At 41.6% G+C, this 21,889-nt stretch overlaps 1 protein-coding gene across 1 annotated transcript in view; it reads left to right on the forward strand.

The window, feature by feature from the left end:
* The window catches only part of SVEP1 (sushi, von Willebrand factor type A, EGF and pentraxin domain containing 1), a 143,597-nt gene that overhangs the window by 46,560 nt on the left and 75,148 nt on the right, over positions 1–21,889 (forward strand). The window contains exons 6-16 of the mRNA XM_081317032.1: positions 1,161–1,358; positions 3,700–3,818; positions 4,414–4,543; positions 9,488–9,595; positions 10,292–10,423; positions 10,835–11,029; positions 12,663–12,784; positions 15,182–15,290; positions 16,288–16,479; positions 16,702–16,935; positions 20,343–20,504. Of these exons, the coding sequence (XP_081173158.1) occupies positions 1,161–1,358; positions 3,700–3,818; positions 4,414–4,543; positions 9,488–9,595; positions 10,292–10,423; positions 10,835–11,029; positions 12,663–12,784; positions 15,182–15,290; positions 16,288–16,479; positions 16,702–16,935; positions 20,343–20,504 (1,701 nt within the window). The remainder of the gene's footprint in view (positions 1–1,160; positions 1,359–3,699; positions 3,819–4,413; positions 4,544–9,487; positions 9,596–10,291; positions 10,424–10,834; positions 11,030–12,662; positions 12,785–15,181; positions 15,291–16,287; positions 16,480–16,701; positions 16,936–20,342; positions 20,505–21,889) is intronic.

Here is a 21,889-nt window from a genome sequence, read left to right on the forward strand (position 1 = left end):
GTATGTTTCAAATACACAATGTATATCTTTAGTTCCCTTTATTTTTTTTAACAAAATTTGTTTGGTTGCTATTTCCATATAATTTACCATATAATTGCTATTTCCATATAATTTACCATACAGGCTTCAGCAGCCTTCCTTTCACATCATTTTTTAAAAATGTATTACAGAGGGTACATGTTGGTAGTAGAGAACTGTGGATGCTTGTTATACTATACAAGCCAGAAAAGGGGGGCCGGGGGGGGAACTGATTTTTAACCTTCCAGTACTTCCAGAGAGGAACTTTCAAGACATAATTGCTGGTTATTGTACGCCAGACATGTCAAACACAAGGCCCGGGGGCCGGATCCGGCCCGCGAAGTGGTTTCATGCGGCCCGCGAAGCCATCCTGGAAAGAGTGAGGGAACGGCCCCCGCTGCCTTGGCCCTGGCCCAGAGACCCTCCTTCTGCCAGAGACCCTCAGATCTGTCCCACTCCTCCCCCATAGGCACCCTTGATGCGAACGATGTAGAGCTGGCCACGCCCACCCAGTAGGCCATACGCACTCTAGCCACGCCCACCCAGTAGGCCACGCCCACCCAGTAGGCCACGCCCACCCGGCCCCTTGAGGGCAACCGCAATGCTGATGCGGCCCTCAATGAAATTGAGTTTGACACCCCTGTTGTACGCGATAAAAACATAAAAATTATAACAAGTTAGAATGATCAATATTGATTTTTCTCTTACACTTCATATGCAACATTTACTCAAGTTTTCATATAAATATCTGCATTTGTAAGGCGGCCCAATGCTGATGCTGAGCTTGTCAGCTGGAAAGTTGACAGCCTGGGTTCAAGACCTGAGCGCTGCGCGACAGGGTGAGCTCCCGTTACTTGCCCCAGCTCCTGCCCACCTAGCAGTTTGAAAGCAAGCAAATGCAAGTAGATTAATAGGTACCACTTCGGTGGGAAGGTTCCGTGTGCCTTAGCATATAGTCTTGCTGGCCATTTGCACTGTCTTCAGGCAATGCTAGCTCCTTCTGCTAAGAAACTGAGATGAGCACCACCCACTAGAGTCAGACATGCCTGGACAGGGGAAAGCTTTACATTACCTGTTTGCATTTGTATATGAAATGTGTTTTCAATTTGTGCACATTGACCAAATGTACTCCCTTTTTCTAGAGTTGCGTTGTCCTGCCTTCCAAAAACCAAAAGGTATTATTGTTCAACCTTCTATTTGTGAGCTTGAACAATCAAAATATGGGACTATGTGCAGGCTCAGTTGTCCAAATGGATTCCTTTTGTCTGGGGTAACGGAAGAACTGAGGTGTTTACACACTGGAAAATGGAGTGAAAATGTGCAGATAGCTTTTTGTAAAGGTATGGATATTGATAATAATTTGCTCTGGTTAAAAGAGAAGAGTTTTAAAAATGTCTTGAAGAAAGGTATTATAATAATAATAATGTCAAGATTAGAGAAGCCAAGATAATTAGATATTGAGATAATTAGCAATAGTACCGTATTACCAATAAAAAAATCTTTTTTGTGTGTACATGTTAAGGGAATGTAGGATACGGAAATAGTTCGAACAATTCATAACCTATATTTTGGTTCTTATTTCAGATACCTTTGTTTTTATTATGTTGGTGGTTTGAAATGAACTTACATTGTTATTTGAGGGAGAGAAAACTTAAACTGGATAAAGCCAGATACAATAGAAGTAAAACTTTATCTGTATACAGTATAAATATTAGCCTGAAGTTATAGCTTTGTAGTAGCACTGTTTATTTCTGCTAAAAGCTAACACAAATTTATGAGACCTATGTCTGGCATGTAACAGAAATGATATTTTTCAATGCCTCAGTTACAGGATGAATGATGTGACTTCCATCTTCCCTTTTTAGCCTTAGCTGTGGTGAAATGTTACATTTGCAATAGGCTTAATCCTAGACATCATTACTCTTTTGGCCCATTTGAAACTGCATTTTGCAGGTATTAACACAAAATCTCGATTAAGTTTGAATGCACTAACTTCTGTGATTGATGCGGCCTTGCAGAATTGCAGAGAAATTTAATACAGGTGTTATATATTAATTAAAATCCACAGTAGTGGAATAATTAATGGACTTACTTGGCTTAAGGCAGTTATATATAATCTAGACCTTATCTATTCTGCACAAGTCTTCATTACCCAGTGGTTTCCTGGCAGGTGGCATGTTGCTAGTTATTTATTTGCCCAGTTTTTTTAGCCTTTTAGAGAGGTGTTTTTCAACCTTGGCAACTGTAAGATGTGCGGATTTCAACTCCCAGAATTCCCCAGCCAGCACTTGAAGTCCTTACATCTTAAAGTTACCCAATATAAAAAAACAACATTATTTTACAGCATGATCCATTCTTCATCTTATAGACTGTAACAGTTCTTCATAGCTTTCTGTTTGCTTCCATTTCTTCTTCACATTCCCCATTATATCCTAAACCTGGTTTCCTTTTATGTTAATTTGATTTTGTTTAGTCTTTCTTCAGTATTCTGTGCTTCCTGGCCTTTTACAGCAGTGGTCTCCAACCTTTCTGGCACCAGGGACCAGATTCATGGAAGACAATTTTTCCACAAACGGGGAGGAAAGGTTTCACACAACCTAGATCCCGTGTGTGTGTGTGTGTGTGTGTGAGAGAGAGAGAGAGAGAGAGAGAGACAGAGAGAGAGAGAGAGTGAGTGAGGTTTTGCTCGCTCACCCACTGCTGACATAGCCCAATTCCTAACAGGCCACAGGCTGAGAATGGTCTGGAGCTCAGGTGTCAGCATTGCTTTGCAGTACCTTCTCGTCTCTCAGAATTTCTTCCCAGTTCTTTATACAGACAATCTAAATTGGGACAAATGTTCTTGGGGCAATTGAAGAATGAAGGAAAATCAAAGAAGTTAAGCCATTTATCAACATTTTTGCCACAAGCACAATGCAGTTTCAATTAAATTGATGTTTTTCTTTTTCTTTTTTTGACAAGAGAAATTATGAATTCTGCTACATGGGTATTGTGTATGTGTATTGTGATGCAATTGGATTTTAAAACTGCATTGAATTATGTGATTACTGTGCGCTCTTGCCTAATTGAAATGGAGATTATTAATATAATAATTGCAAATTTTTAAAAGTCTGAATGCCAGGGAGATAAAGACTTTGTTTAATGGCTGATTATATTGTTGATGTGTTTCTAAGATTTAGGAAGTAATCCCAAACAAAATTTGGTTATTTCTAATTACTGTAAGGTGATCTTACATCTTAAAACTTAAAATGCAAATCCTATAGCTATTTTTGTAGATATCTTAGATCGTAGGATTTATTAGTTTAGAAAATTTATATAGTCGCCTACTCATTCACAGCGATTCTAGGCAGATACTTGTTGTTTGCCATGAAATTGATAATTTATAAACAATTGTTGCTTGTAGATGTAATTCTCTCTTCTGTAAGCAGACAAAATGTTATTGACATACGATTAAAAAGAATACAAGGACTGCTGTTAGGTTAAAATAAAAAATAATGGATCTGAATTTCAGAAAGCTCTGTTCAGGTTATGAATAATTAGCTCAGTATAATATGTGTAGAATTTTAAAATTCTTTCATTTCAAGTTTCATTGCAATGCCTTTCAATAGATTGTTTTTTCTAAAATAGTTGAAAATGCTTTTTAATGCACCTGCTCAAATTTGTCCTATATATTGTATGCAGACATTGAACCTCCACATATTAGCTGTCCAAATGATATTGAAACATCAACTCTGGAAAACCAGAATTCAGCAAATATTAGCTGGCAGATTCCAGATGCAGTTGATAATTCTAGAGACGAGGTAAGCAAACATTAGAATGCAAACTATGTTTTGCATCAGCATATATGTTAGTCATTATTGAAATAACACAAGCTTTGCACTTCCAGAAATTACTACATTAATTTCAAATGATGATGGAGATGATTAAGCCAACATTTTTCTTTTTTCCTCTTGATTTGAATCATTTGTGAATTGTATAGTTCATCAGTACAGGAGGATAATAAAAGAACAAGAGAATTGTTTTATTTTTTTGTTGAAACAAAGTGTTTCTTTTGTGTTTGTTGCTAAATAAAATAGCTGCATGGATTTGCTTCACCAATGTAGATGGGTTTTTTTCATCAGGGCAAGTAGTTTGCCTCCATCATTGCATGTATTTTTATATAGCATTCAAATTGCCTTTTAATCAACCTGCTACAGTTTTTCATGGAGTATTGCAACATTGTCACCAAAGATCATCTTTGAATTAAGGAGGACCTGAAAGCATTTGCAAGGAAGAAATCCATGCTTAATCTTAATTTCTTGTTCTTTGACAACAGAGATCACTAGTTCCTGATATTTAAGTTTAGACTTTGCTAAGAATTTACCAGTATTTCATCTAAGACTGATTCTGTTACAGGTGCTAGTTCAGGTTACTCCAGCCTTTATACCTCCTAGCCTTTTCCCAATTGGAGAAGTTGATATTACATATACAGCAATTGACAGAGCTGGCAATGAGGCAAGCTGCTCTTTCAAGATCAAAGTGATTGGTGAGTGTTATTGAGAAAATATATATATGGTCTAGTGTCTTTGATTAAATTTGATGGCCCCCTCCCCACCCTAGCACCGATTAAATCAGGGCTGTCAAACTTGCAACGTCACGTGACATTTCATGACGTATTGTGACTTTTTTTGCAATGGGGTGGGCGCAGTTTCGCCATGACACATCCGGCCTGCAGGCCAGCAGTTTGACACCCCTGGATTAAATAGCTGTACGTATACCTGAAAACAGCCTACCCTTGCATTTTGTTGCATCTGTAAGGAAATAAACTTCCCGTTTTGTAAGCATCCTGTCAGTATGCAAAACTACCTTATGTTGAAAGCTGTTATTAACACACTCATGGAAAAGTATCTTCCCTTTTAAGAACAGTGAAGCTAAAAATCTTTCTTTAGAAAGAGTCTTTAAACTGGTTCAAATACAGCAGCAAGGTGCCAATTAAACAGTGTAACTCTGATCTTCTTTCAATTGAATTAGTTAACCTTTGTTTACGAATAAAAATTCCGGGTGTGTTTCTTGCTTTAAGAACATCTTGGTTTCATATAAATAAGCCCTGACTTTAGAATTGCTGCAAGAGCTCTGCATATTATGTTATATGCGTATTTTACAAGTAGTCCTTGACTTGCAACTGTTCATTTATCAACCGTTTGAAGTTATAACAGTACTAAAAAAAGTGACATGGACATGGGGTCAAAATTCAGCCATTTGGCAACCAGCATGTACAGTGTTTACGACAGTTGCAGCATCCTGAGGTTATATAGTTCATTTAGCCATGGCAGCGATTTGCTTAGCAACCGTGGTGAAAGAGGTCATAAAATTCAGTTATGACTCACTTAGGCTTGCTTAAGAAATTCTGCTCCCGACTATCATTGTAAGTCAAGGTTTACCTCTATTATATTCTTGGACCATGAGGAAGGTTAAGAATTACAGACAGGACTGCCTTGGGCATAAGGTCAAAATTTGCATTTTGATAAAACAACGATGGATAACTTTTTGGTAGGACCTCCCCCACTTGTTTAGAAACTTGATGAGCTTTAATGATTAAGAAGATTATGTTAAATCAAATGCTGGACTTGCACATGTAAGCATAAAGTAGCACCTTCATTATATTGGTGCTTACACTATTGTCTCAAAATGGCAGGAAATCGTGCTGCTGATTTTCTGCAGTTGTAGTTGACTTTATAGTTCCCAGAGTCTGGGGGTTCTCTTGTGCCTCGGATTTTTTTACATTTACAGCGGATAATTTATATCTATATCTATATCTATATCTATATCTATATCTATATATCTATATCTATATCTATATCTATATCTATATCTATCTATCTATCTATATCTATATCTATATCTATCTATCTATCTATCTATCTATCTATCTATCTATCTATATATGGATCTTTGGTTATTCGGGTTTTTCCCCGCGTAGAACTAAAGGTGTAGGGGTGACGTTTCGACGGAATCCCATCCGTCATCATCAGGCTGGTGGCTTCTGCTTCCTTCTTCTGGGAGAAGCATGTGGCTGTTTGTTCCTCTTTTTTAAACTGCCAGAGGGGGTGTGTTCTGTGGGTGGAGGTGTGCTCTGATTGGGTGGGGGAGTAAGTGTGTTCTGATTGGGTGGGAGTGTGTTTTGAATGGTGGGTGTGTTCTGATTGGGTGGGGGTGTGTTTTGAGTGGATGGGCTGGTCTCAGCTGCCAGCCTTAGACCTGAGCTGGTGAGTTGTGCTGCTTTTGTTCGGCTTCGTGTTTGTGGTGGTGCCATGTTTTTATAGTGGGTGTCAGTTTGCTTATTGTGTGGTTTGGAGGGGTTTAAAGTGGCTGATGTTGCAGCTGTAGTTAGGTTTCTGTTTTGTGGTTGTGCCTCGTTATCATTGTGGGTTCGGATTTGCTTTTTGAATGGTTGTGTGGTAGTGATGTCATGTGGTGTTATCATGAGTTTGGGTCTATCATTCTTGGTGGTTGGGACTCGTCTGTCAATCAAGGCGGGTTTCCAAATGGTTGGTAGGCGAGAGGTATCATCTCGTTTGTTTATGCTGTGGGGGCGTTTTTCTATCTCAATGGCTTCTCTGATTATTCTGTTGTTAAAATGTTCAATTTTGGCGATAGTTTTGGTTTTTTTAAAATCAATTTCATGTCCCGTGGCTTCATAGTGTTGGACCAGGGATGAAGTTTGTTCTCCTTTTCTGAGTGAGTTTTTGTGCTCTTCAATGCGTGCACTTATTCTTCTGTTGGTCTGTCCGATGTATGTGGTGGGGCAGGTGGTGCATGGGATTTCGTATACTCCTTGGTTTTCTAAGCCAATTATGTCCTTGGGGTTTCTTAGGATGGTGGATATTTTTCTGTCTGTGTAGAATGCTGTTTTGATGTTGTGTTTTTGGAGGACCTTGCTGATTCTGTCTGTGGTCCCTTTTAAGTATGGGAGGAGGGCTTTGCCATTTTCTTGTTCTCTGTCTTGGGTTTTTGTGGGTGTCTCTCTTCGGATTAAGTTGGTAATCGTGTTTCTTTGGAATCCATTGGCTGTTAGTACATTAGTGAGAGTGTGTAGTTCGGTTTTTTGGTGTTGTTCGTCAGCTAGGTGTTTTGTTCTGGAGATGAGTGTCTTGGCTACAGAGTTGATCTGTGCTGGGTGGTGGTGTGAGAGTGCGTTCAGACAGCGGTTTGTGTGTGTTTTTTTATGGTAGATAGTGTGTCCTAGGGAGCCGTTGGATTTCTTGTAGACTAAGACATCAAGGAAGGGAAGTTGATTGTTAGCTTCTGTTTCCATGGTGAATTGTATTTTGGGGTGTAGGCTATTGAGGTGTGTGAGGAAGTCATCCAGTTTTTCTTTGCCGTGTGGCCAGATTACGAAGGTGTCATCTACGTATCTGAGCCAGAGTTTGGGTTTGTGGTTGGATTTTTCTAGAGCGAGGGTTTCAAAGTGTTCCATGTAGAGGTTTGCGATGACAGGTGAAAGGGGTGATCCCATGGGTGCTCCTTCCATTTGTTTATATCTTTGTCCATTGTAGATGAAGTATGTGTTAGATAGGCAGTGGTTGGTCAGATCTAGGATGTGTTTTGGGGGGTTGTATTTATTTAGGATAGCTGTCAAGGCTTCTTTGATTGGCACTTGGGTGAAGAGGGATACGACATCGAAGCTCACAAGTAGGTCACAGGGCTGTAAGTTTAGTTTACTTATGATCTCTATGAATTGGAATGAATCTTGTACGTGTGAGGTGATGGAATTTGCGTAAGGCTGTAGTTGTTTGGCAAGAAATTTGGCTAGATTTTGTAGAGGTGAGCCTATGGAGCTGACTATGGGTCTGAGTGGGGTTCCTTCTTTGTGTATCTTGGGCAGACCATAGAGCTTAGGACATCTGGATGATTTTTCTCTGGGAATGATTGTTTTCTGGATCTCTTCACTGATGGGGGTGGCTTTTATTTTGGATTTTGTGGTTTTTTCCAGGTAGGTGGTGGGATCTGTCTTGAGGAGTTTGTATGTGGAGTCTCGGAGTAGGTTGGATAATTTGGTATGGTAGTCAGATGAGTTCATTACCACCGTGGCGTTGCCTTTGTCTGCTGGCAGAATGATTATGCTGGTGTCATTTTTTAGGTTAAGTAGTGCTGTCTGTTCCTCTTTGGGTAAGTTGCTTTTGGGTGGTTTGCTGGTGCAGAGGATGTTGGTAACTTCGAGTCTGATTTTGTTGGCGTCATCAGGGTTAATTTTGGTCAGGCTGGATTCGACTCTGCATATAATGGTTTCCGTGGGAATGTGTTTGGGAGCGACTGCAAAATTAAATCCTTTAGACAGGACGTTGGTTTCGGCTTTGGTGAGAATCCTATCTGAGATGTTGTGCACAGTTTGTTTCATGTGTTGCTGTGAGAGAGGAGGGGTTTGTTTCTGGCGTTCCTTTAGTCTTCGGAGTTTATTGGTGTGTGTGTCTGTTTTGTAGGCAGTCTCTGTTTCAGCTCTCCAGACAGCGATTTGTTTGAATTTGTCCCAAAGTGTGGGGTGGATCTTGTTGCTGAGTTTGAGGTGAAGTGTGAGGAGGTCTCTGTTGATTCGGTCCAGGAGGAATCTTTTTGTGTGGAGTTCATTTCTGATTAGGGCCAGTTCAGTTCTTATCAGGATGCGTTTGATATATATATTCCTTTTGCTATTTTAAAGATATTGCCATATCTGATAATTTTTATTTTTATCATTTATTTTGTATTTTCTTAAGCCCCAGGCCCCTGCATTTCTCAGCCCCCTTTTGTTTAGGGTAAAGCAGTTATGTCCTTTTTTTCAGGTTTTTATAAATAAGTCCTTTAAAATAATATTGGGACATCTGTGGCCTGTTGAACCTCCTATAGGAAAAGTATTCTGGCCATGTTTTATCTGCAGTAAAAGCTCCATAATTGCACACTATTAAAGCATTATGCTGATTCTTATCAGGCAAATAGTGCTATTGAATACATATGTCTGAAGTTAAAAGCTTGCCTCTGCAAACATCCATTAACTTCATGGAGCTTCTTTCCAGGGTACATATGCTTAAGATCAACTGTGGTCTGCATAGTGTCTGATGGTTGAGGAGAACAGATAAGTATCTGTTGTGATGGAAGCTGCATAGCAAGCTCTTTAAATGTTTTAACACAGTCTTAAACATGATCTAAATATCCATGCTGCATACATACTGATATGAAAATGTTTATGTTCTACTCAAGTCTAAAAGGAGAAACTATTTCAAACTTGTATGGGAAATCAATTTGACTTCTTTCTTTCTTTCTTCCTTCCTTCCTTCCTTCCTTCCTTCCTTCCTTCCTTCCTTCCTTCCTTCCTTCCTTCCTTCCTTCCTTCCTTCCTTTCACCTCTCCCTTTCCTCTTCTTTCTTTCTTTCTTTCTTTCTTTCTTTCTTTCTTTCTTTCTTTCTTTCTTTCTTTCCTAATTTCTGATTCAATGTTCCTTATAATTTCAAATATTCAGACATTGAACCCCCAGTAATCGATCAATGCAGATCACCACCACCAGTTCAAATCACTGAGAAGGAGCACAGAGTAATGTGGGATGAGCCACAGTTTTCAGACAATTCGGGTGAGTGACTCTTTTTTCATAAGTTTGGTTTTTTCTACCTGTTTGAGGGATTTGGATTCCATTTGGATGAATTTTGACAATCAGTTTGAAGTGTTCCTAGTATAGGAAATGCTATCATCTTAGGATGAAGCTAAGAAATTGCATCTTTTTCAAACTTGTATCCTAACTAGCGTGAATTAAAATAGAACATTCAGGATATTTTAAGTACAAATGTTTAAAGTGCATTAATGTTTGAAACACGTTAAAGGATTGCCAAGTAACATTAATAAAGAATAATAAGATTTTCTATTACGGTACTTTACCATTTAGAGATTTAAAATATTTATATAGAGTTTATTTAAAAAATTTAATATTTTTCTTGCGAACCTCTATCATTTATTATGTTCTGCAAAATGCAATGTACATTTAGAATATAGAAGACCGGAACAAATTGTTTCGTTCATTGTATTGTCTTGGTAAATAAAAACAATTTGAGGACTGATTAAATCGTATTAAGGCTGAGATATACAAAGGCATTAATACCTAATAGGATGAATTATATAAAATCAGATTGCGCTAGTCTGTAAACTATATTTCAGATACTTAAAGTTCAGAACCATTATTTGAGGTTCCACATTATATATGCGAAGCGTGTAGTTTTGAAGAATATTGGAAATGAAATGACATCTTTTCCCTGTTTGTTTCTGACTATTTCAGGATCTGCCTTAATAATAACTAAAACTCACTCACCTGGAGATCTCTTTCGCAAAGGAGAAACACTGGTTCAGTATACAGCCACTGACTTGGCTGGAAATAACAGGACCTGTGAGATTCACATTGTCATAAGAGGTTTGTTTTTGAAGTGTTTACACTTCAAATGATTTGTATTATTGAAGAGCACTAAAGAATACTCCTCCTCTGAAATCTGATTATGGAATTCCAAACTATCTAACCTTACATCCAGAGAAGATCCAAATAATTTACAAGTTCTCCATTACCATAGCTTTATTCTTTTGAAAAGAAAACTTAAATTTTGAACAGAGTATTCTGTGTATATAAATACAACAGGTTTTGGTTTCTTAGATTTTGCGATGTCAGCATATGTGCAAATTGAGCAAAAAAAAAATTATTATTTTTTAATGAAGTGACTTATAAATGAGACAGACTGGAAAAATACACTCACCTCTAGCACGCCATAGGTTCGCTGTGCGGCAGGAGGAGGAATCATGCAAACTTTAATTTGAACCTCTTATTTTTCAGGTTCTCCTTGTGAAATTCCCTTTACTCCGCTGAATGGTGGCTTTAAATGCACTGAAAATGAGTCAGGAGTTAATTGCACGTTATTTTGCATGGAGGGTTATGATTTCACAACAGGTTCCAATGAAAATTATTACTGTGCCTATGCAGATGGTATCTGGACTCCTCCCTACTCTAATCAGTGGCCTGACTGTTCTTGTAAGGCTTATCTATTATTCTTTCTTAAAGACTTAATTTTATATAGACCAGGGGTGTCAAACTCAATTTCATTGAGGGCCGCATCAGCATTGCGGTTGCCCTCAGGGGGCCGGGTGGGTATGGCCAGGGTGGGCGTGGCCTACTGGGTGGGCATGGCTAGAGTGCGTATGGCCTACTGGGTGGGCGTGGTCAGCTCTACATCGTTGGCATCAAGGGTGCCTATGGGGGCCTGGGCTGGAGTGGGACAGATCTGAGGGTCTCTGGCAGGAGGAGGGTCTCTGGGCCAGGGCCAAGGCAGTGGGGGCCGTTCCCTCACTGTTTCCAGGATGGCTTCGTGGGCCACATGAAACCACTTCACGGGCTGGATCTGGCCCCCGGGCCTTGTGTTTGACATGTCTGATATAGAGTATTCTCTACATAAAACATTCAAATGTTTTTCAGTTGACCCATATGTTTTGTCCTCCTAGTTAAGTCATGAGAACCGAAAACAATATAATCAAACTAATAAGAATTGGATCACACAGACACATACACAAAAATAGCCAGCTTTACCCCATAGCCCTATTTCTGTCCACACTGTTATCTGTTTGTTCATTATTACAATCGTTGTGCACCCGTCCCATCACCCATTCGTGAGTTGGTGATTCACATCTGCCCGCAACATGTCTCTATATTATAATGTTTGAGTGATCTCAGAAATCATTGTTTTGCTGGGAGGTAGGGAAATGCAAACGAACCTAAACTTTAGTTGCTTTTTTTCTGAAGCCTTTGTTAGGTGGTGTCCTACACATGTGAATGGCACTAATTGAGGGCATTTGTTTTAATGACACTTAGTTCTAGTGAACCTGGTTTATGGTGCTAGTTCCCGAATTATTTCGATTTGAATAACTGCAGTGGGGCGGTCATTAAATAGAGATTGAGGGGATTCTCCCATCCCTAGAACCATCCTTTGTCCTTCTTACTAACATCTCCAAAAAACAGGTCCAGGCATAAATCTGAATCTTTTAACTATAAAGAAATATTGAAATGTCCACAAATCAGTTAAAGAAATAAATATTTTGCTACATAGTTTATTTATCTGGAAAAATGTCATATTGACTTGGATACATTTTAAAAGCAACACATATTTTGCCACTTGAGTACCGTTAGAATTTCATAGGATAGGATAGGATAGGATAGGATAGGATAGGATAGGATAGGATAGGATAGGATAGGATAGGATAGGATATATGATATGAGTAGTCCTCATTTGGCATCCAAAGTTGAGACAGGCGACTCAGTTGTTAAGCAAAGCAGTCATTAAGTCAAACTGCAACTATGCTTAGGATGTTACTTTATTTGCTTTACAGATCCACCAAGGTTATAATTACAAGGATTGGTCTTATTCATCAGCATTATAACTGAATGGTCACTAAATGAAGCAATCAGTAAACAGGGACTACCTATATTGTACCACATATTATCTGGTACCTACACTGTGATTGGGATAATCCTAGTTTATTTTTTTTTCTTTATGCAAAAGAAACTAAAAGTAGCTTTTACTTTAACGCAATGTTTAAATTAACATAATTTAGTACAATTCCACCTGTACCTGTTGGTAACGGTGTACTGCTAATAATATACTGTTTTTCAGTGAATCGTTTGGCAAATCATGGTTTTAAATCCTTTGAAATGTTGTATAAAGCAACACGATGTGATGACAAGGATCTTCTTAAAAATTTTGTGGAAGTTTTTCAAAGTGCACTCGGTAAAATGGTGAGTTTATGGTAAATCTTCATAAGATCCTAACGTGACAAAAACATAAAGTGTGTGCAGTAGAGTCTGTGGCATACTTAGTACATTTGAAAACTGGAGAGGATATTTTTAGCAACCTTTGCCCATCATTGCTGAAAACCAGGTTGGTGCAGTGACTAAGACCTAGGAACCAGGAGACTCTTGAATTCTAGTCCTCTTTAGCCACAATGCTAGTTGAGTGATCTTGGGCCAATCATTTCTGTCAGCCATGAGAAGAAAGAACTGGCAAGCCACTTCTGAAAAATGCTTCCCAGAAAACTGCACAGGCTAGTCCAGGGGGTTTTCAGGATTTAAAATTAATTGAAAGCACATTTCCCCCCCCCCCACTTCTGTCTCTGCTATACCTCTGTCAAAAGCCAAGCAGCTGATTGTGCAACCCAACTTCATACCCACCAGTTGCCTCCTAGGGCAGGGGTGTCAAACTCAATTTCATTGAGGGCCGCATCAGCATTGCGGTTGCCCTCAAGGGGCCAGGTGGGTGTGGCCAGGGTGGGCGTGGCTAGAGTACGTATGGCCTACTGGGTGGGCGTGGCCAGCTCTACATCGTTCGCATAAAGGGTGCCTATGGGGGCCTGGGCAGGAGTGGGACAGATCTGGGGGTCTCTGGCAGAAGGAGGGTCTCTGGGCCAGGGCCAAGGCAGCAGGGGCCGTTCCCTCACTGTTTCCAGGATGGCTTCGCGGGCCGCATGAAACCAATTTGCGGGCTGGATCCGGCCCCCGGGCCTTGTGTTTGACATGTCTGTCCTAGGGTCTTCAGCAGCACCCTTCTGAATGCCACATCTGGGGCAGACCACACCCCATCTGCCCCTTGGTACACCACTCAGTAAGAAAAGACCCAATGTCTCTGATTACAGAATTAAATAATCTCTTACTAATTGTGGTCGTAAGTCGAGGTCTACCTGTACAGATCGGAGAGGCTCCTACTCTTTCAGCCTTCCGGAAGGCCACGAAGACCTGGCTTCTGCTCCAGTGTTGGGCTAGGTTAGGTTTGAGTCAGGAGGTTCGTAGTCTGGCACCTGGGGGGAACAATTGCGATTTTTATTCTGTTTTTACTGGTGCTTTTGAGCTGCCCAACATCACTATATGAAATAGATAGCCATAAAAATTGTTTAAGTAAATAAATTAAATGGGTATATGGAAAGAAATATATTTTTTCCATGAGAAAAGGTGAATTATTGCGTACAGGTAGCCCTCTACTTACAACCATTTATTTAGCAACCATTCAGAGTTACAATGGCACTGAAAATATGGTCAGTCTTCACACTTATGACCATTGTTGCAGCATCCCCAAGATCACATGAACAAAATTCAGGTGCTTGGCAACCAGCATGTATTTATGACCTTTCAGCATCCCGGGGTCATGTAATCACCCTTTGTGACCGTCGCACACAACCCTACCCAAAAACTCGGCTCCTAACAAGCAAAGTCAGTGGTGGAAGCCGGATGTGCTTAACAACCATTTGATTCATTCATTTAACAGCCTCAGTGATTCGCTTAAAAAACCGTGACGAAAATGGGCGTGAAATTGGGCATAACTCATTTAACAGCCGCCTCGCTTAGCGACAGAAATTGTGGTAGCCTTTGATTTTTTTCAAAACAAACAAAAACCTAAAGATGGGGAAGATGTAGATCAGTGATGGCGAACCTTTTAGAGACCGAGTGCCCAAATTGCAACCCAAAACCCACTTATGTATCGTCGGGTGCTGGGTGGGGGGTGGTCCATTGGGTGGGCGTGGCTGCGGTGGTAACGGCAGACTGGGTGGGACTAAAAAGTTAAATCAGTTCCAACTTTGCGAGATCTTTTTTTTTCTTGCGAGAAGTTGAAATCGATTGATTCAACCTTTTTTTTTTTTTTTGCCCATGGCGGCAGAGGCCTAAAGCGAAAAGGTTTTATAAAACCAGCTGAAGGCCTAGGACTGGGGCGATGGCGTGTGTCCCCACAGAGAGGGCTCTGCGTGCCACTTGTGGCACGCGTGCCATAGATTCACCAACACGGATGTAGAACAAGCCAAAATGTATGCCATATGTTTTAGCATCAGCCTAAAGATAGGAGATTGCAGACTGATGACTGTCACTGTTTTGGGTGTCAGATTACATCTAGCATTCTGAGGCAACAGTGGAGAAGGAGGAAATTCCTGAGTGTCAACTCTGCCAAACTAGGCAAAGCACACAAATACAACGAAAACCACGCAGGGAAAAGAAAGAGAAACAATCTATCCACAATAAATTTGATTTCCAGCTTTGTGGATGGAAAGATTGTGTCATATGAGACGAGAAAGGAAGTTAAGCCAAATTGTGTAGTGTTACCCGGTTGTGAATTAATTATTGTTATTACTGCTCTTTCCATATCTGTTATAGGTTCCATCATTTTGCAGTGACGTTGATGACATCGATTGCAGACTGGAGGATTTGCCACAGAAACATTGCTTAGAATATAATTACGACTATGAAAATGGCTTTGCAATTGGTAAGTGGAGCGATTTGCCCTTTATCATTTATACACTCTGAAGAAAGAAATATTCAGCTCATTTCCTATAGCAGGGGTGTCAAACTGCCAGCCCACAGGCCGGACGCATCACCAGGAAACTGCACACAACGCATTGCCAGCAATGGGGAAAAAGCTCCAATACGTTGCGTGATGTCATGTGATGTCACGAGTTTGACATGTAATTTTGAATACAGGTAGTCCTCAACTTAATCACAATTGAGCCCAAAGTTTATATTGTTAAATGAGACATTTGTTAAGTGAGTTTTGCCCCATTTTATGACCTGTCTTGCCACACTTGTTAAGTGAATCACTAATAAGTTAGTAATCTGATTGTTAAATGAATCTGGCTTCCCCGTTTTTGCTTGTCAGAAGGTCCCAAAAGTGAATCACGTGACCTTGGGACACAGCAACGGTCATAAGTATGAACCAGTTGCCAAGCATCTGAAATTTGATCACATGAGCATGGGGATGCTGCAAAGGTCGTAACTGTGAAAAATGGTCATAAGTGACTTTTTTCATTGCTGTTGTAACTTTCAATGGTTACTAAGTGAATTGTAAGTCGAGGGCTGCCTGTATGTACTAAAGGAAAAAAAAAATAGAAAAATGACCGGGGGGGGGGAGAGTTAAACAGTTAACATAGCCTTCCACCATTTATTTCTTTGCTCCCTTCCTTGCTGTGTTTCATTTCTTAGAAACAGCAGTGTCACGTCTATATTTCATTTGTTTGTGTGTAATACATACTTTACCTCTCTGCTTAACCTTTGAGGTAGGAGTTGACTTTCATGTCTGCATCTTATCCTCAAATTGTCAAGTCAGTAGCTGCTACTAATCCCTTACTCTTCTCCTAAAAAATACAATTGTGCTTGAAAAAACTTGTTACCATTCATAACTGTTATTTGTTTCTCTTTGGATATTCTCTCTCTCTCTCTCTCTCTTTCTCTTTCTCTTTCTCTTTCTCTCTTTCTATTACCAACAGGTCCTGGTGGCTGGGGTGCCATAAATCGGCTGGATTACTCTTACGATGATTTTGTTGAAGTAGATTCTGAAGAGCAGCAACCTAAATTAGCGTCTGATTCTACGGATGTGGCAAACTCCCGGGTCAAAAGACACAAAAAAATGAACATGCCCATGTCAGACCACAAAATAAAGTTAATTTTTAATATCACTGGTACGAAAATCTTTTGGTCTCTTGTTCTTTGGGGAAATGGAGTACGCCTTTTTTTTAAAAAGGGGGCATAGCTTGAGTGTTTTGCGAATCGAACACCCGTCAGAATGACACTGAACGCACATTGAAGAATTTTTTCTATTCCTCTGCCTGCTTTACACTAATTAACTCTGTGACGCCTCCGTCTTTGCATAGGATGATGGTTGGTTTGTTTTTTAACCCTAGCTACTGTGCCACTGCCCGACCGACGCAATGATTCTCTGGAAGTCGAAAACCAGCAGCGCCTTCTGAAAACCCTGGAGAAGATCACGAATCGATTGAAGAGAACCCTCAGCAAGCACCCCATGTATTCTTTTCAGTTGTCTTCCGAGTTGCTTATAGCTGACACCAATTCTCTCGAAGCTGAAAAGGCTTTCCTCTTCTGCAAACCGGGTTCCGTTCTACGAGGCCGAATGTGTGGTAGGCAATTTTATGCTCCGTTGTGTTTAGAAGGCTATCTGACCTCGTTGCATGATGTCTGCTTTCAGGGAGGAATCGAAGGAATCGTGTTATGTCAATCTTATTTATTTAGCGTATGGCTGGTCACACACAGAATTAAAAGCAAGTTAGAACAGTTAAAAACATTTTTTTTTAAAAAAAGAAGCAATTATAAAACCTAAGAGGAAGACAGAAATAACATTTCAGAGTTTAATGTCGAGTTTGGAGATCCAGTCAGTAGCTGCCGTTGTTACGCAGAGGAAGTCCTTAAAATCTCCTGGGTATCTTCTATTAGTGCATTCCCTCACTAAATTCACTGCTTATGGTATCTTATTTTTTTTCACTTTGGGAAAAGTTTGTCTCCTCAGCTAATCTTGGGACCGACTCATGAGGGAGGCCACACCCTTGACTTAGTTTTCTTATCTGGACGGTGGTTAGATGATCTTGGTGGGGGCTCTCCAATTACTATGCCCCTGTCATGGACCGATCATCGTCTCCTGCGGCTGGTCTTCCGTCTTGCCACCCCCCGCCGTGGGTGTGTGGAACCAATTAAATGGTACCGCCCCAGACGCTTAATGGATCCCCAGAGGTTCCAGGCGGCGCTGGGGTCCCCACCTGCCTCCCTTGCTCACAGCTCGGCAGATGCCTTAGTGGAAGCCTGGGAAAGGACGGCCACTGAGGCTCTTGACCGAGTTGTACCCCTGCCGTCCCTGACCCGGTGCAGATCCCGTCGAGCTCCATGGTTCTCTGCGGAGCTCCGGGAGATGAAGCGTCGGAGACGGGGCCTAGAGAGCGGTTGGAGATCCAGCCGATCCGAATCCGACCGATTGCGACTAAGAGCCTACATTAGGTCTTATCTCGCTGCGATAAGGGAGGCGAGGTCCAACCACTTCGCCACCCTTATCGCGTCCGCAGATAATCGCCCGGCCGCCCTGTTTAGGGTGACTCGCTCCCTCCTAAATCAGGAGGTGAGGGAGGATCCCTTGCAGGGTCGTGCCGAGGAGTTTAACCAACATCTGTCAGACAAAATCGCTCGGATTCGGACCGGTTTGGACTCTGACTGGGCAGAGTCTGACGATCAGGACATGGGCGGTCTTGTCGATATCATCTGGGAGGAGTTTGATTCTGTGACTCCGGAGGAAGTGGACAGGATCATGGGGAGGCTGAGCACCACCACATGTTTATTGGACCCGTGCCCTTCCTGGCTGGTCTATGTAGCCCGGGAGAGGACACGCAGCTGGTTCCAGGCAGTTATATCAGCTTCTTTCAACGAGGGTAGCTTCCCCGCCATCTTGAAAGAGGCGGTGGTGAGGCCCCTCCTCAAGAAGCCTGCCTTGGACCCAGCTGTATTGAACAACTTCCGTCCTGTCTCCAACCTTCGCTTTCTTGCGAAGGTTGTTGAGAGTGTGGTGGCACATCAGCTCCCTCTGGTCCTGGATGAAGCGGATTATCTAGACCCGTACCAATCGGGTTTCAGGCCCGGGCACAGCACGGAGACGGCATTGGTCGCACTGGTGAATGATCTCTGGAGGGCTCGGGACAGGGGACATTCCTCTGTTCTAGTCCTATTAGACCTCTCAGCGGCTTTCGATACCATCGACCATGGTATCTTGCTGCGGCGTCTCAGGGGATTGGGAGTGGGAGGCACGGTCTTACAGTGGTTCTCCTCCTATCTCCAGGGACGTTCGCAATCGGTGTTGGCAGGAGGGCAGAGGTCGACCGCGAGGTCTCTCGTTTGTGGAGTTCCTCAGGGGTCGGTCCTCTCGCCTCTCCTGTTCAACATCTACATGAAACCGCTGGGTGAGATCATTCGTGGTTTTGGAGTTGGGTATCATCAGTATGCTGATGATACCCAGCTTTTCTTTTCGACCCCAAACCACCCCAGTGATGCCCTCAACGTGATGTCCCGTTGCCTGGAGGCGGTTCGGGTCTGGATGGGGAGGAACAGACTTCAACTCAACCCCGACAAGACTGAGTGGCTTTGCATACCTTCATCCCAGGTTTATTCGGACATTCCACCTCTTGCTATGGGGGGTGAACTATTACCCCCTGTAGATAGGGCTCGCAACTTGGGAGTCCTCCTAGATTCACGGCTCACCTTGGAAGACCATATAGGAGCTGTGACTAGGGGGGCTTTCGCCCAGGTTCGCCTGGTGCGCCAGTTGCGGCCCTATCTAAGCCGGGATGATTTATGCACGGTCACTCATGCGCTCGTGACCTCTCGTCTGGACTACTGCAACGCTCTCTACATGGGGCTGCCCTTGAGGACCACCTGGAAGCTCCAACTGGTACAGAATGCAGCCGCGAGAGTTGTGTTGGGAGTCTCCCGATACTCTCACGTTACACCTTTGCTCCGTGAGCTGCATTGACTACCAGTTGCCTTCCGGGTGAGATTCAAGGTACTAGTAATGGTGTTCAAAGCCCTACATGGCAGGGGGCCGGAGTACCTTAGGGAACACCTGCTGCCGGCATCAATCTCCCTGCGCCCTGTGCGTTCCCACAGAGAGGGTCTCCTCAGGGTGCCACCGATCAGAGAGTGTCGATTGGTGGCCCCCAGGGGGAGATCCTTCTCTGTGGGCACTCCGGAACTATGGAATCAGTTACCGGTAGAGCTCTGGATTGCGCCCGATCTTCGCTCCTTTCGTCGCGATCTCAAGACGTTTTTGTTTGTACAAGCCGGCCTAGCCTGATGGGGGATTGGTGGGGTTTTTTATTTTTGTATTCTTAATATTATCTTTGGGGTTTTATAATTGTAATATATCAATTGTTTTAAAATCGGGCAATTATTTAATTTCTTTTTAATATTTGTAACTTTGTATTTCATTCTTGCCCTGTGAACCGCCCTGAGTCCTCAGGGAGAAGGGCGGTATAGAAATATTATTAAATTAAAATTAAATTAAATTAAATTAAATTAAATTAAATTAAATTAAATTAATCTCTCCTACCTCTTAGGGAAGGCTTCCTTCAACGGGGAGGGTGGGGGGGGAACATGTTTTTCTACAATACTGATAAATCCTCGTACTGCATGAAGTTCCATAAATCCTCTAGAATAGCTTTGGTAGAGCCTGGATGGAGTGATTTACACGAAGGAAGAAGAGTTACTCAGAATTTGCTCCTTTCTCCATCACCCGTAGAAGTATTTCATCAGTAGCACACAACTATTTGGATTTCAGCAGTTATGAATATGTTAACACATTTTTAGGTAATCTGCAATTATCTGTTCAGTCATTTCATGTAGCCTCATATAGTTTTTGCACATGTAGAAACTGTCTGTGATGATGCAGATACAGATTACATTGCCCTCAGCAGTTTGAGAATTAGGTCAGATATTAAACAATCATTGTTCCACAGCCAAAATTTTATTCATATTTTATCTAATTAAATTCCAGTTAACTGTCCTTTGGGTACTTACTATTCTCTGGAACATCATGCATGTGAAAGTTGCTGGATTGGATCATATCAAGATGAGGAAGGACAGCTAGAATGTAAAAATTGTCCATCTAACACCTATACTGAATATCTCCATTCCAGAAGCGTGTCAGAATGCAAAGGTAGGAAATTGGGAATCGTATAATATTTCACAAATGGAGGCGCGAAGTCCGAAAGCTCAGAAGACAAAACCTCTGGTCCCACTGGCCAACCCAGATTGGATCCGGCATATATTTATTTATTTATTTAGCTACTGAGGGAACCAGTGGTTGTTGGTTTTTTTTAAAATTTCAACATGAAAACAAATGTTTATGCTTGTTTAAATTAGGCTTATTCTCGATGTTTATAAGGAAAATTTAAATGTACACTAAAGAATGTTGTTTTTTATAAAAGGACTCTTGTTTATAAAATACCACAACTTTATAGAAAGATGTGTCTGTGTTTGTGTGTGTGTGAGAGAGAGAGAGTGAGTGACTTTATAGAAAGATGTGACAGTGTGTGTGTGTGTGTGTGTGTGTGTGTGTGTGTCAGAGAAAGAGAGAGAGAGAGAGCGCACTGGGTCTGATCACTGCATCTAATGTGTTGTTTTTTTTCAAAAGTAGCCAGTGACATAATCTCTGTTTCACACAAAGCACTTCAAGTTACACAGGTAGTCCTCAGCTCACAATTATTCGTTTAGCAACCATTTGAAGTTACAAGAGCACTGAAAAAAGTGACCAATCCTTGCACTTACGACCATCTCAGTATCCCCACGGTCACATAATCAAAGTTTGGGTACTTGCCCACTGGCATTATTGACAACAGTTGCAGGGTTCTGGAGTCGTGTGATCACAATTTGTGAACCTTCTGGCCAGTTTCTGACAAGGAAAGTCACCTGGAAGAAGGCAAATTTGCTTAACAACTGCATGATTCACCGAACTGCAATGGTTCGCTTAGCAACAATGGCCAGAAAACCTGTAAAATTGGGCACAGCTGATTTAACAATGACCTTGCTTAGCAAAAGAAAGCCTAACCTCAGTAGTGGTTCACACGTTGAGGTATGCCTGTAGGCTACAGAGAGTAAAACGCCCTTGTAACAAATACCCAATTTCTCTGAAGAATACAAAGTGGAAGCAGTATATCAGGTATTATCAAATAGAGCAGCAGCCCATAATCTTTTGGACACCAGGGACCGGTTCCACGGGGAGAGGTTTTATCTGCGGACAGGAGGGGGCGTGGTTTTGTGTGCTGCCTGCATCCCATGGATGGGGTTTTTCTTGTTTCTGCAGACCAGTTTCTGGAATACCGTCGACTGGTGTTGGTCCACGGATCGGGGGCTGGGGACTCCTGAAATAGAAGAAAACATCATTAGGAGTAAATAGATTGACAATTTCTGGAAAAGGAAGCTGTAGTGGAAAGGAAAGCAATTCTTTTATTGTGGTTCTATAATAAGTTGTGCTACCATCAGTGTTCCTGCATAAATACATTTTATTTAAATACGTATCTTTACAGAAATGGCTCCCCAAAC

This window comes from Vipera berus (genome assembly GCF_964194415.1).
Source record: "Vipera berus genome assembly, chromosome: 2".
Classification (NCBI taxonomy): Eukaryota; Metazoa; Chordata; class Lepidosauria; order Squamata; family Viperidae; genus Vipera; species Vipera berus.